The sequence below is a fragment of the Marmota flaviventris genome, chromosome 6 (assembly GCF_047511675.1).
Source record: "Marmota flaviventris isolate mMarFla1 chromosome 6, mMarFla1.hap1, whole genome shotgun sequence".
Lineage (NCBI taxonomy): Eukaryota > Metazoa > Chordata > Mammalia > Rodentia > Sciuridae > Marmota > Marmota flaviventris.
In genome coordinates this window covers 147,448,708-147,461,357 of record NC_092503.1, presented here as the reverse complement: position 1 = coordinate 147,461,357, position 12,650 = coordinate 147,448,708, and the positions used below count along the sequence as shown (strand labels likewise).

The window sequence follows — 12,650 nt, the reverse complement described above, 5'->3', positions numbered from 1 at the left end:
TTCACATGACAATGGGTTACGTAGGAGAATTTCTTTTCCTGGGATATTAGAAAAGATTCTCATGGCCCTTTTTGTCCCTATTAAAGTAATTTTCATATTCTATCCTGAAACACTGGTTGTGTAAAGGATTTTCTTTCCTACAAAACTACAGACTTCTTGAGGGCAAGGATGTTACATTCCTTAAAAAAAAAAAAAAAATCACACTTTCTAGAGGCTGAGGCCATGCTCATAGCTGAGTGGTAGGGCATGTGTTTAGCATGCATTAGGCCCTGGGTTTAACAGCCAGCCAAAAAAGAAAATGAAAGAAAGAAAGAAAATATCTATATGCTACCAGTGCTGTGTATTGCGTCTAATACGCACTTGATTGATGATGAATGATGGAATCAAGGCCACTTTTTTGGGCTAACACATAGTGGGCAGGCAGTTTACAGCCCCATATTATCGGATATTCTGTGGGGCTATTTATCATTGGCCTAAAGGACAATCTTTTCTCCTCTTTGTTTTTTTTCTGTGCTCTTTTATTTTTGTCTCTTATCTTTCCCTTTCCTGTCTCTTCACTCCTAACTCTGCCTTTGGCGTCTGTACAATATGGTATCCCCTGAACCCACGGCATTTCCTAGGCCTGTGGGTGGCATCTCCTGGGGCTCAGAGAATTTCTGGGTCAGCCTTCTATGATTCCGCAAAAACTTGATCATTGACCCCATTGCACCAAGGGAGGAAGTGAGCGCCTGCTGTCCGCTCCTGTGTTATTTCATTTTGAATGTCCTTCCTATGCCAGCCAGCAGGAAACAAGAAAGAGGGGACATGGAGATCCATGTGGAAGGAAGGATGTGTGTTTTGGCAAATGAAAGAAAGCCTATGGAGAACTAGAAAAAGGAAAATTAGAAAGGGAAGTCAGAAGGAGATTAAGAATGTATCTACTTGTCAAATTGTCATTAGTGTAGGTTATTTCAACCTAAACTGTAAGTTTTTGTCCAAATTCTTCTGGAACAGATGAATAAAACAGGTCCCTCTAAATTTAATTTTTGTTTTTTTTCCACACGGATTTTATTCCATGAGCACTGAATTGTCACCATTTTTATTCAGACACGAGCATGAAATAGTGCATCTGTGTTATCCCATGAGATTCTGCAGTCCATTTTTACCCTGATTCCTGGACCTCAGCAATACTGTCTCCTGGTTTGTGGCAACAGCCAGCACTGACTTTGTGTCCTGCCCAATGCAGCATGCAAATTCAGATGCAGAGCCTCCTTCTGCAGTCATATGGGATGACACAAATACTCACATCTGAATAAAATGGCTTGTATGGGCTGGGGGTACAGCTCAGTTGGAAGAGTGCTTGCTTACATGCACAATGCACAAGGCCCTGCGTTCAATCCCCAGCACTGCAATTAAAAAAAAAAAAAAAAAAGGATTATGTCATTTACTCCCTTACATGTAGCTGAACCTAATGACTTTCCTGTAACAGATCACTGCAAAAATGAGGGGATGTCACTTCTTTAGTCACATTACCAACCTAGCCATGAGTTTTGTCCCACTAGTATTGCCTTCTTGCTTTACTTACTTTGATGAAGACAGCTGCCATATCGAAGAGCCCATGTGACAAAGTATTGAGGATCAGTGCTGACCAACAGTTAGCAAGGAGCTGAGGCCCCTAGTCCAATGGCTCGGAAGGAACTGAATGTGGTTAATATTACAGCAGTGAGCTTGGGAGCTCAGTCAAGTCTTGGGATGCCAGCAGCTCCAGCTGCCACCTTTGGTGCAGTTGTGACAGATTCCTGCTGCACAGAACCTGTGTGATGATAAATGTTATTTTAAGTCACTGAGTTTGGGGGTGATTGTTCTGCAGCAGTAGATGGCTAATACAGGCCCTAAATCCATACTACAGATCTTGACTCACATTGCCATGACACTTTTCAGTATCTAGAAGGATATTATCATGGACATTGACTAAAACAGGCTGTCCACCATCTGAACTTCTTTCCTGGTACAGAAGATGCTCTACTCTGGGCATCAGTGTCCCTTTCCCCACTAGGACAGTAAGTTCTAAACTTTTTTCATGCTGGGCCTTGCACAGAAAATAAGATGTGTAAGGTACTCTGTGAATTTATGAGATTGCTCACTGGGATCAGCTCTGGGGACTCTCAGGCCACCCTGAGCTGGTTTCAGTAACTTATATCTCTATAGCCCTACTGTTGGATAAACTGGGAATCTCTGCTTTTTGGCAGTTCCTGGCATGCACACACAATGAGGTGTGGTCAACTCTGAAAATTGAGTAGTGTGAAGAAGATGAGGGGTCAGAAGGGTGAGTCCACGTGGTGAAGGTGCTATTTGGTGGTGATTTCTGTTGCTAATGGTGAGGCCTGAGCTGGTCTATTTATGCCACCTGCTCTCCTTTGGCCTTTGTTTTCAGACATCCACTGTCCAGCCTTCTGGTAAATTCTGAGGCCCATGCACAACCTTTTCAGTAAGTTCTTTCTCTGCTTAAGAAAGTCAGATTTGGTTCCTATTGTTTGCTCCTGAGAAACAGATAACAAATAAGTAGCAATGTTACAGCAATACACGTTAGACTAAAGATAAAGATGCAGGGAGAATGTGGATAAATTCATGGCTAATGGATTTTCATCATTTATATCTCTATGTATGATTATAATATTTTGTAATGAAAATTTATTTTTAATTATGCTCTATAATTGTCTATTATAGAAACATTTTTATGATTTTACATCATGTCTTTTTGGCAATGATTTGGGCAGTGCTATAATTATCACAGTCTTTCTTATTTAGTAATTTTTCTGTCTTCAAAACAATATTTTTATGAGGCCAAAAATATTCGTCTCAACCTACTCCTATGCAAGAAGCCTGGAAGGAGTGGGTCTGAACTTGGGCCTGAGATCCACTAAGTCAAGAGGAGGGGGTGATTTTTTTCTAATTGGTTGGCTTTCTTCTGTAATTCCATTGCTCTGAAGGGATGTCTTTACAAAAAATTCTTATGAATACTCCATGCTCCAATAAGATGTCAGATAACTCTGTTCCCTTAACAGTTTGATTTCCTTAACAGAAATGGATTCCACTATCCACATGATCAAGTTCTAGGTGTTTTCGAAGTGTGCTGACCAAAAAAGAGTACACTTTCATAAACTAAATCTTTTTTGGTTGGGGCAAGGGGTAGATACTGAGGATTGAATCCTGAGGGTCTTAACCACTGAGCCACAACCCCCTCTCTTTATATTTAGAAGCATGGAGTTGTTTATAGGCCCCACTAAATTGCTGAGGGCCTAGTTAAGTTTCTGAGGCTGGCTTTGAACTCATGATCTTCCTACTGCCTCAGATTCCAGAGTTGCTGGGATTACAGGCATGTGACCCTACCTCAAGCTAAAAGACCTTCATGATTATTTCAAGAAAGTCTGAGAAGGCCTGGAGCCCATTTTTTTCTAGCATGGCGGTCTTACATTTAAATGGACCTTGGCTTATATTAAACTCATTGCTGTTGCTGGACACAGTGGCAGAGGCCTGTAATCCCAGTGGCTCTGGATGCTGAGGCACCAAGGCCAGGCTCAGCAATTTAGGGAGGTCTTAAGTAACTTAACTCAATGACATCATGTGATTTAAAGTGCAGTGCCTTGAAAAAAAGTCATCAAATAATAGGTTAGAATTATCAGATATTTTTATTAAAGAACAATTGGGCATCTACTTGTGTGGGTAACTGAGAGAGAAATTAGGCAGAATGACTCAGTTCTGGCCTGACACTGAGGACCTTCAATTAAATCACCTTTCACCTGCATTCTTCAAAACATAAATAATTCGCTATTCAATGCATTCCTTGCTTTTTTGACAAATTGCTATCATAGTATCGTTTGAAACAAAATATCAAGTCTATATGGTGTAGATGACACGTGTGAAGCCTGATCTTGCCAGCGAGTGAAAGGATAAGCTACACAAAGGGAAGTGGAGACAACAAACAGCAGTGCTGTGACAGGTCAGAGAGCAACACTTGGCAAGTTGTGCCAAACGAGTTGACCAAGCGCACTACTGGGAACTGCAAAGTAGGAAGTACTATTTTTGACTCTGCTGACCTCGGTAAACATATCTCCTTGTTTAAAAAAATGGGCATAATTCTCTGCTGCCTAACAAAGAGGCCTGTTATGAGGATTAATGAGCCCATAAAGTGTTCCCTTCCTACATACTAGAACCGTGCATTCCTACAGTGGGTGCCGCTGTCCTTTGAAGACGTGCCAGTCTACGTTGGCATTCCTAGGGTCACTCGCTCTACCACCCTAAGTTCACCGTAAAGTCCTCATAAAATTATGTGCGGACTTTGCTTTCGGGAACGACTTCCACTGCCCGTACGGTCAACCGTGCGGTAGAAACGCCCGAGCGTAACGAGCTGGGTCGTGGCCGAGCACAGAGGCGGCTCGCAGGCCAGCAGCCGGCGGCGCGGCCCCAGCCCCGGGGCTCTCCACGGCCGGCCCCGGGGCGCTCCGCCGGGCGGGCTCGCGGCGGCCCCAGCGGGGCTCGATTGCTCTCGCCTGGGCGAGCAGCGGCTCCGCGGCGCCCCGCGGTAGGGAGGTGGGGCGACGACAACAAAAAGAAGTCAGTGGGCGGAGACTCGCCGGCGACGGGGGCGGCGCGGCCGGCTCGCGGGAAGAGGCGGGCGCCTCGGGACGGACCCGCGGCGCCCGCAGCCCCGCGCCCCTGCCGGCGAGCGGCGGCGGGCCGGGGAGAGGAGCCTCGCCGCACGCAGCCGGGACCCGGACCCGCCCCCGCCGCCCGCGCGCTCGCCCGCCCCTCGCGCCTCCGTCCCGCCCCCTCGCCCAGCGCCGCCCGCGCGCAGCGTCTCGCGCCGGCCGCCAGCCCGCCGGGAAGCCGCCGCGAGAGCAGCGGCCGCCAGCGCGCCTTCCCGCCCGCGTCCCCGCGCCGCCTCCGCCCCCGCCGCCTCGTCCCCGGGCCGCGCGCCCGCGCTCCGGCCAACGTTCTCTCGGGGCCGCCCGGCCCGCCGCCCGCTCCCGCGCCTCTGTGCCCCCAACCGCCGCGCTCTCCCGGGCGCGCGGCCCGCCGCCTGCTTCCGGGGCGGGCGGACTGGGCGCCTGGTGCCGGCGGCCGCAGCGACAGCGCCCCCGGGAAGCAGAGGAGGAAGGAGAGAAGAGGTGGAGGTGGCCGCAGGCTGAGTCGCGGCCGGGATGTCCGGGCAGCCGCCGCCGCCGCCGCAGCAGCAGCAACAACAACAGCAGCAGCAGCTGCCGCCGCCGCCGCCGCCGGCCGTGGCCCCGGTCTCCGGAGTCGTCCTACCCGCGCCCCCGGCCGTCAGCGCCGGCTCCTCTCCGGCCGGGTCGCCCGGTGGCGGCGGTGGCTTGGGGGCCGCGGCGGCCGCCCTGCTCCTCCACCCGCCGCCGCCGCCGCCGCCCCCGGCCACCGCGGCCCCGCCGCCCCCGCCTGCCGCGGCGGCCGCCCCCGCCAGCGCGCCCCCTGCGCCCCCGGGCCTGGCCGCCGGCCCCAGCCCCGCCGCGGGCGCCCCGGCTCCAGCCCTGGCGGCGGGCAGCAGCGCCGCGGCCCCCTTCCCGCACGGCGACTCTGCCCTCAACGAGCAGGAGAAGGAGCTGCAGCGCCGGCTGAAGCGCCTCTACCCGGCCGTGGACGAGCAGGAGACGCCGCTGCCGCGGTCCTGGAGCCCGAAGGACAAGTTCAGCTACATCGGCCTGTCTCAGAACAACCTGCGGGTGCACTACAAAGGTACGGCGTGCGGCCGCGGTGGGAGCCGGGCGCGGACCCGACGTGTCCGGCCGCCGCCTGCGCCGCGCTCGGCCCGCCCCCGACCCCCGCCCGCGCGCGGGCGCCCTGGGAGCGGACTGGCCGCCCGACCTGCCGCCTCGCGGGTGGGCGCCGGGTCCCGCGGAAGGTCCCAGGGTACGGGGCGGGGACCAGAGTGCCCCGGGTGGGGAGGAGCCGAGGGCCTAGGCCCCAGCAGGACGCCTTGGGGAGCTCGGCTGGTCGGGACGCACCTGGCTTTCCGATCCTCGGTGAGATACGTCTTGGGGCTTGCAGGGAGAAGCTAGGGACTGGAGTTGGGTTACATTGTTCTCCAGGTGGTGGGTCAGGCGCTCTCCCCTACGTAGGGGGACGCGAGGCACGATTCCGAGGTACGTTTTCTAATTAAGGGAGAGCAGGGATGTATGGGGGGAGGAGTAATCAGTGGAGGATTTTGTCCAAAATTAGGCCAGAGATTGTCTAGGGGGACAAAAGGACAAGGGGCACAAGTTTGCCACAATCTGTCCTGCTAAAAGCAACTGGAAGGCTAAGAGACAAATCTCAGTGGCAGCATTTTCTTAGGGGAGCAGAAACCTCTCTCCAGACTGGAAATTACCAATATTTCCGGGTTGGTATTAGGTGAAGTCTTGTTGAAAATAGGATTTTTTTTTTTAATGTGCGGTTTAGTATTTTAGAGAAAATTGGCTTGTGTTTTACATTTGCCATTAAAAAAAAAAAAGCAAACCAACCACCTTCGACTTGTGGGCACCCCCCCCCCCCCAGCCTCTCCTAGGTTAAAACAAAGCTTTATAAGAGAATACATTGCAATGGGGATTTTTGAAATGTATTGCAGATTAGTGGTATGCGTCAAGTTTACTTGTGGAAAAAGAGAAAAGGAGGAGAAAAAAAAATTCAGTGTATCAGTTTGTCTGGAAACAAATCCAGTGTTTCAGGCCCCAAACGTGAAGCAGGAGCCAGGAGCGTTTACATTCTAAGCAGCCTCGTTTTGATTGGCTACAAAGCAGCTTCTTCCTCTGATCCTAGTGGCATGCATGTAGAGGGTATAAACAACCTTGTATAAAAGTATACAGGACTGAAATTTGAGAAGAACCTTGATAAGTTACTATTTAATCGGAAAGGAGAATGGCAACAGATGTGTACTCAATTATTTGGCTGGAAAGAATCGCTCACAAAAATGGGCCTTGCTGAACAGTCTTCCTTTTAATCCTTGCCATAGATCCAAAGAAGCGCTTTCAATTTTGAAAGTGTTCATAATTGAATGTTATATTGCTTCATTTAAACAACTACGAATTTCAAAACAGTTGATCTTTGTTTTCTCTCATGTTAGAAGATTTTGTTAATTTCCTTATGAAGCATTACTTAAATTTGTTTTTAAATTTGGACAGTGTTGTGTTATGAAGTGTTTACTTCTAACCTGGCTCATCAACTTGCTTTTGTTAGACTTGACAAAACTTTGTCATTTTAAATTAATAATTGATGGTGCAAAATAAGCCTTTAAAACCAGAGGCAGTATATACGAAAGATTACTGAAGAAAGAATTTTAGCTTTCCAGGGTCTTGCAGTATTTGTGATTGTAGGTTTGTTTCAAGACAGTATCTCTTGAGTAATGTGGGAGTTGAACTGGATGGTTGGTAAGGAAATTTCCAGTTCTGAATTTCTGTGCTGAGATTCGTGATTACAGTTTATTTATCTCTGTAACAGGCTTTGATTAGTTGTATGAACTTCTTTCACATAAAATTAATGATTTGGGTCAGAGGAAAGTACATGTTTATGTGAAATTGGTTGGAGTTTGGAATATTTATAACACTGCTGTCTCAATTATTTTTCCCGTTGACCTTTTTTATTGCTTTCTGTTGTGTAATACTAGATTCACTTTCTGGAAGCATCACTCACTTATAAACATAAACCATTACTTCTGGAAACAGATTTTGTTGTTTGTCATCCTTGTTTTTTCTCCTCTTCTGGTTTCTCTTTGTCTCTCCCTTGTCACAGACAGTCTTTCTTTTCCCCCCTTTCCTCTTGTTGGTATTTTAGAGTCTCTTGCTGTGTGCTTTCTGTTGTTACTGTTATTTTTCTATGTCTTCTGAGAGCACTTCACCAAATATAGTGGGCAAGTAGCAAAGGGAAAGTATCATAGGTAGTGGATGGTAAAACTTTGAAATCACAAAATAAGAGTGGATTTTTATTTAATTTTATCATTGTACTCATTGATTTTTATCTAAGCATTACAAAACTTTTTAAAAAAATTACATTGGATATTTTTGCATATTCCAGAATTTGAAAAAAATCATAATTATTTTCCAGAATTATAGATTTCCCTTACTACCTTTGAAATTGAAGTATCTTGGTTTCTTTTGCTCTGAACGTGTTCTGTGTTTAAGATTTTTTTCTTTTAAATTGGAATTGCTGCTTTTGAAAGCAGTATTGTTCCATAAATGATTTGAAGGGATTAATGCAAAACAATGCCACATGCATGGTTGGATTGCAGAAGAGTAGCAGGGTGTGTATAGAGGGGTGCATGGTAAGAGTTTTGTAAAAGACCTTTTGCTTAGCACACGCTGACTATGGAAATGCCCAGGAATAGCCCCTCTTATTTTAAAAATTCTTGTCAGTGTTGAATACCCAAGTGACAGGTTTTTTTAGACTTAGGGTTTTCTTGTCTCTGTGTGTAGTGTGTGTGTGAGGATTGAACCCAGGGCCTTGCACATGCTAGGCAAGCATGAATATGACAATGGATTCAATTAGCCTAAATGTTTTAATTACAGATTGATCCCCCCCCCCCCCCCCCCCCCCCCCCCCCGTAACTGGGGTTGGAAGTGGGAGGCTGATTCACTGAGCCACATCCCCAATCCTTTTTATTTTTTTGAGACAAGGACCTGCTAAGTTGCTGAGGCAGGCTTTGTACTTGTGTTCCTCCTGCCTCAGCCTCTTGAGCCACTGGGATTATAGGTGCATACCACCATGCCCAGCTAGATTACATTTTTATAGTTTTCAAATTATTCAGATACTTTACAGAGAATTTTGATACATACTGGGCAAGATTATGGAATTGTAATTTTAAATTTGTCAAAGTGGGAGCACCTGTAGGTTAGATTTTTTTTTCCCCAGCCATAGCCAGGATTGAAACTAATTTTACTGATTATAAATTCAGTACTTTCTTCTATACCATATTGTTGCCTTTTTCAGTTTGTGGGGGACCTAATTAATCAAATAGGTGATCACATAGAGACCTTTGAGAAAAATAATTGAGATTAAAAGTTCTCTAGGGCAGAAAAGATAATGGAGTACCCCGGAGTGGTGGCTCTTGCCACTTTGCTCAGGAGGATTGCAAGTTCAAAGCGAGCCTCAGCAATTTAGCAAGGCCTTGAGCAACTTAGGGGGAGACCCTGTCTCAAAAAAAAAAAAAAAAAAGAGGGGCGGGGGTGTCAGGAATGTGACCCATTGGTTAAGTGCATCTGGGTTCAATCCCTGGTAATAAATAAATACATAAATACATGAAAAAAAAAAAACTGGGAGAATGATGCCTCACAAAGGTTCAGACACCTTAATTTTACTGAGTTAGGATAGCTTAGGAGAAATGCCAGAGAACTGAAATTTGGTAGGGAAGCAATGAAACAGTGAATTACATTTTTTAATTGAAGCATTATTAACTGTATCTAGCAAAAAACGTTGAATTTTAATGTGCCCAACTCCTCCTACCACATCTCTAGTCATTAGTTTTTAACACTTCCTAACTATAATTGCGTAATTTTTTACCTTAAGGTTGAACAAATATTTCAACAAATGCTTGCTTGTCTACAAGTACAAATGTCTGTTATGAACTTACAGTGGTGATGCAGAAATGTTTCTTAAAATAAAGGAATTTAAATATCAAACCATGCTCTTCCCAGGGAATCCTTTGCCAAAATTTTAGGAAATTAGCTTTAAAAATGCCACTTGGTAACTACAGCTGAAGCAAGTGACTGTAATAATGATAACTGATTGAGCAATTGCTGTAAGGCAAAGAGTTCTGGACATCTTGTATAAGCAGTCTTGCTCACTGCTTATTCTTTCTCTCATTTATCTAATAAACTTTTAGTGACTGTTCACATAGTGCCAGGTTCTGGGCACTCAGATAAGAGATAGTGCCTTTGAATTCACTGACTCAAAGGGCATAAAATGTAGCAGGAGGGAAGTGTTAAAAGAGCCCTATGGAAGATAGGAGGAGCATCAAACCCAGAGTGGGATGAAGATAGTTAGGGACAGCTTCTTGGAGGTTCAGTAGGTGTAGGGAAGAAGGGGGGCCCGGTGAAGGGAAAACAAAAGCACAGCGGAGAGGGTTATGTTTTGTTTGCTTTACAGGCAATTTTGAGTTGTTGGAATTTAGTGTGTAACAAGGTCTGAGAAAAGATTGAGTATTTTATTGAGCTTAGATGGAATTCTGTAGGAGATGGGGAAGTCATTATACACACACACACACAAACACACACACACCCGTGGTTCTGGGAATTGAACCCAGGGCTTTGTGCATGCAAGGCAAGCATTCTACCAACAGAGCTATATCCCCAGCCCATCATCAAAGAATTTTAAGTAGGAAGTGACTGGTTCACATTTTCATTTTTGTCACATTGCACAACTGATTGGAAGATAGATTCAAGGGGTACAAGACAGGAAATAACAAACTCACTTAAAAGACTTGTGTTAGACCATGTTAGAAATAAGGTCCTCTACTTGGTCTGTGGTAGGGTAGAGAAGAGCAGGTATTTGTGAGATAAAGGTAGAAGTGAGAGGGTATGAGGAATAATGGAGAGAGGAATCAAGAGTGATGTTTGGGTTTGTAGCTCTGTTAGTTCTGGCAGTGAACCATGAATCAAATAATTACTTTGAAGAAGTTAGTTAAATTTGGAGATAAATAAAAATGGGAATCTTAACTCTTGATCAGTCTTCATGGGAACTAGAAGAAGCTACAAAAACAAGCCTTGTGAGCAGGTCTTCTAGAACTAAGGGGATTTTTAAGTGCTCTCAGCAACTGGAATTCATGACTTTTTATTTTAAGTTGAGGTGACTCAGCAACAGTTGCAAATTTCTGGTTTTCTTCTCTTTTCTCTACTGATTTATCTTTTCCTTCCCATTTTACATTCCTGAGAGTTTTATCAGATTGGCCTAGCCAATTATCATTCTCAGTTGGGCAGAACTTTTCATTACATGTTGTGGTGTGTATTGGTGGCCTTCAGATCAGGTGCTGACCTGTGTGAGTCATCTGGGGTGTGAGGGTAGTTAACTGCACATTATCCTCCTGGCACTTGAATTACTGGGCTCTGTTTATTTCAGTAGGGACAGTGTGTGAGACATTTTCTACTAGGGAGGGTTGGCAGGTGCTTGAATTCCCCCCAATCTTGGTAGAGAGGTCGAGGTCATGACTGATTCAGGGGTCACCTCTGGGTGGTAGATGCACTGGAGTGTGTTGAGTGAGAAAAGCTGTGAGCTGAAAGTGGAGCCCTGAGCAGCTACACCACTGGAAGACTGGATGGAGCCCAAGAAGAAATAGATGAGAGAGGTGCCTGAGTGGCAAGGAGAGTAGTGTCCCAGAAGCTCAGCAAGGGAGGTGGCCTGTAGTGTCCAGTGCAGCGATAGGTATAGTGGTGTGCGCACAGCTTTATTCTGGAATTGGAAATCAGATCTTTGTGACTTAGGGAGGGCAGTTTGAACTGATTTGATGGGGACAAAACCAGCTTTTAGTGGACTGAAACAAAACAGAAGGACTAAATAGGATGTCACCATAGATTACTCTTGAGAAATACAGATAGAAGAAGAGATTAGGCAGAACCTAGAGGAGGTCGAGGTTGAGACAAGTTTTTTCCCCCCTTCAATTTTTAACAACTGATAGTGGATTTACATTTTAGCTGAGAGTTAGCTTCTGATGTCAGTATATAAGGTGGAAATCCCACACAATCAGTTATCCTTAAAGTCTCTTTGGAAAGTACAGTCAGAAAGTCATACCATTCTTTTTTATTTTTTTAATAACTGTATTTTATTTATTTTTATGTGGAGCTGAGGATGGAACCCAGTTCCTCACCTGCGCCAGGCAAGTGCTCTACCACTGAGCTGCAATCCCAGCCCCTGGTTGGTTGGTTTGTTTCTTAGGTAATATATGACAGCAGAATGCATTTTGAATTATTGTATACAATTGCAGCACAACTTTTCATTTGTCTGGTTGTACCTGATGTAGCTGTAGTGTCGACCATATGTGCAGTCATACATGTACCTAGGGTAATGATAGCTATCTCATTCCACCATCTTTCCTGCGCCCCCCTTCCCCTCCCTCCCCTTTGCTCCATTTTTCCTATGCTCCCCCACAATCATTCTTAAGTCACTCTTTTTTTTTTTTTTGAGAGAGAGAGGGAGAATTTTTTAATATTTATATTTTTTAGTTATCGGCGGACACAACATCTTTGTTTTGTATGTGGTGCTGAGGATCGAACCCGGGCTGCACGCATGCCAGGCGCCGGCCCTACTGCTTGAGCCACATCCCCAGCCCAGTCACTCTTTTTTTTGACTGTGTGGGTAAAACTGATGTTAAAATGAGAACATATTAGTCCAAGTTGTGATGTTCCAGTAAATGTATACAAAATTTAATATTAAAAAAGTAGATATTAGCAGTACCTGGTTTTTACAACCTTCACGTTAAAAAAAAGAATTCATTGTATTTATCACCAACTCCGGTACATTACTGGCAATGATTTTTAACACAGAGGGATAGGACTTTGTGAATTTGTGAAAGGTGTATGCGTTTTTGGGACATGCAGCTCTTCCAGGTTGAGGGGAAAGGGGAAGAAATTGAAGAGGATGAAGCTTGGGGGCTGAGCTAGTGAGGGCTGGGAGACAGATGAGTGTTTCCAGAGCAC

The 12,650-nt window shown here is 45.7% G+C and overlaps 1 protein-coding gene across 1 annotated transcript in view; it reads left to right on the top strand.

The window, feature by feature from the left end:
* The first annotated feature begins 5,096 nt into the window (after positions 1–5,096).
* Ranbp9 (RAN binding protein 9) overlaps positions 5,097–12,650 on the top strand; it is a 91,122-nt gene continuing 83,568 nt past the window's right edge. The window contains exon 1 of the mRNA XM_027948092.3: positions 5,097–5,730. Coding sequence (XP_027803893.2) covers positions 5,181–5,730 — 550 coding nt within the window. The 5' untranslated portion in view covers positions 5,097–5,180. The remainder of the gene's footprint in view (positions 5,731–12,650) is intronic.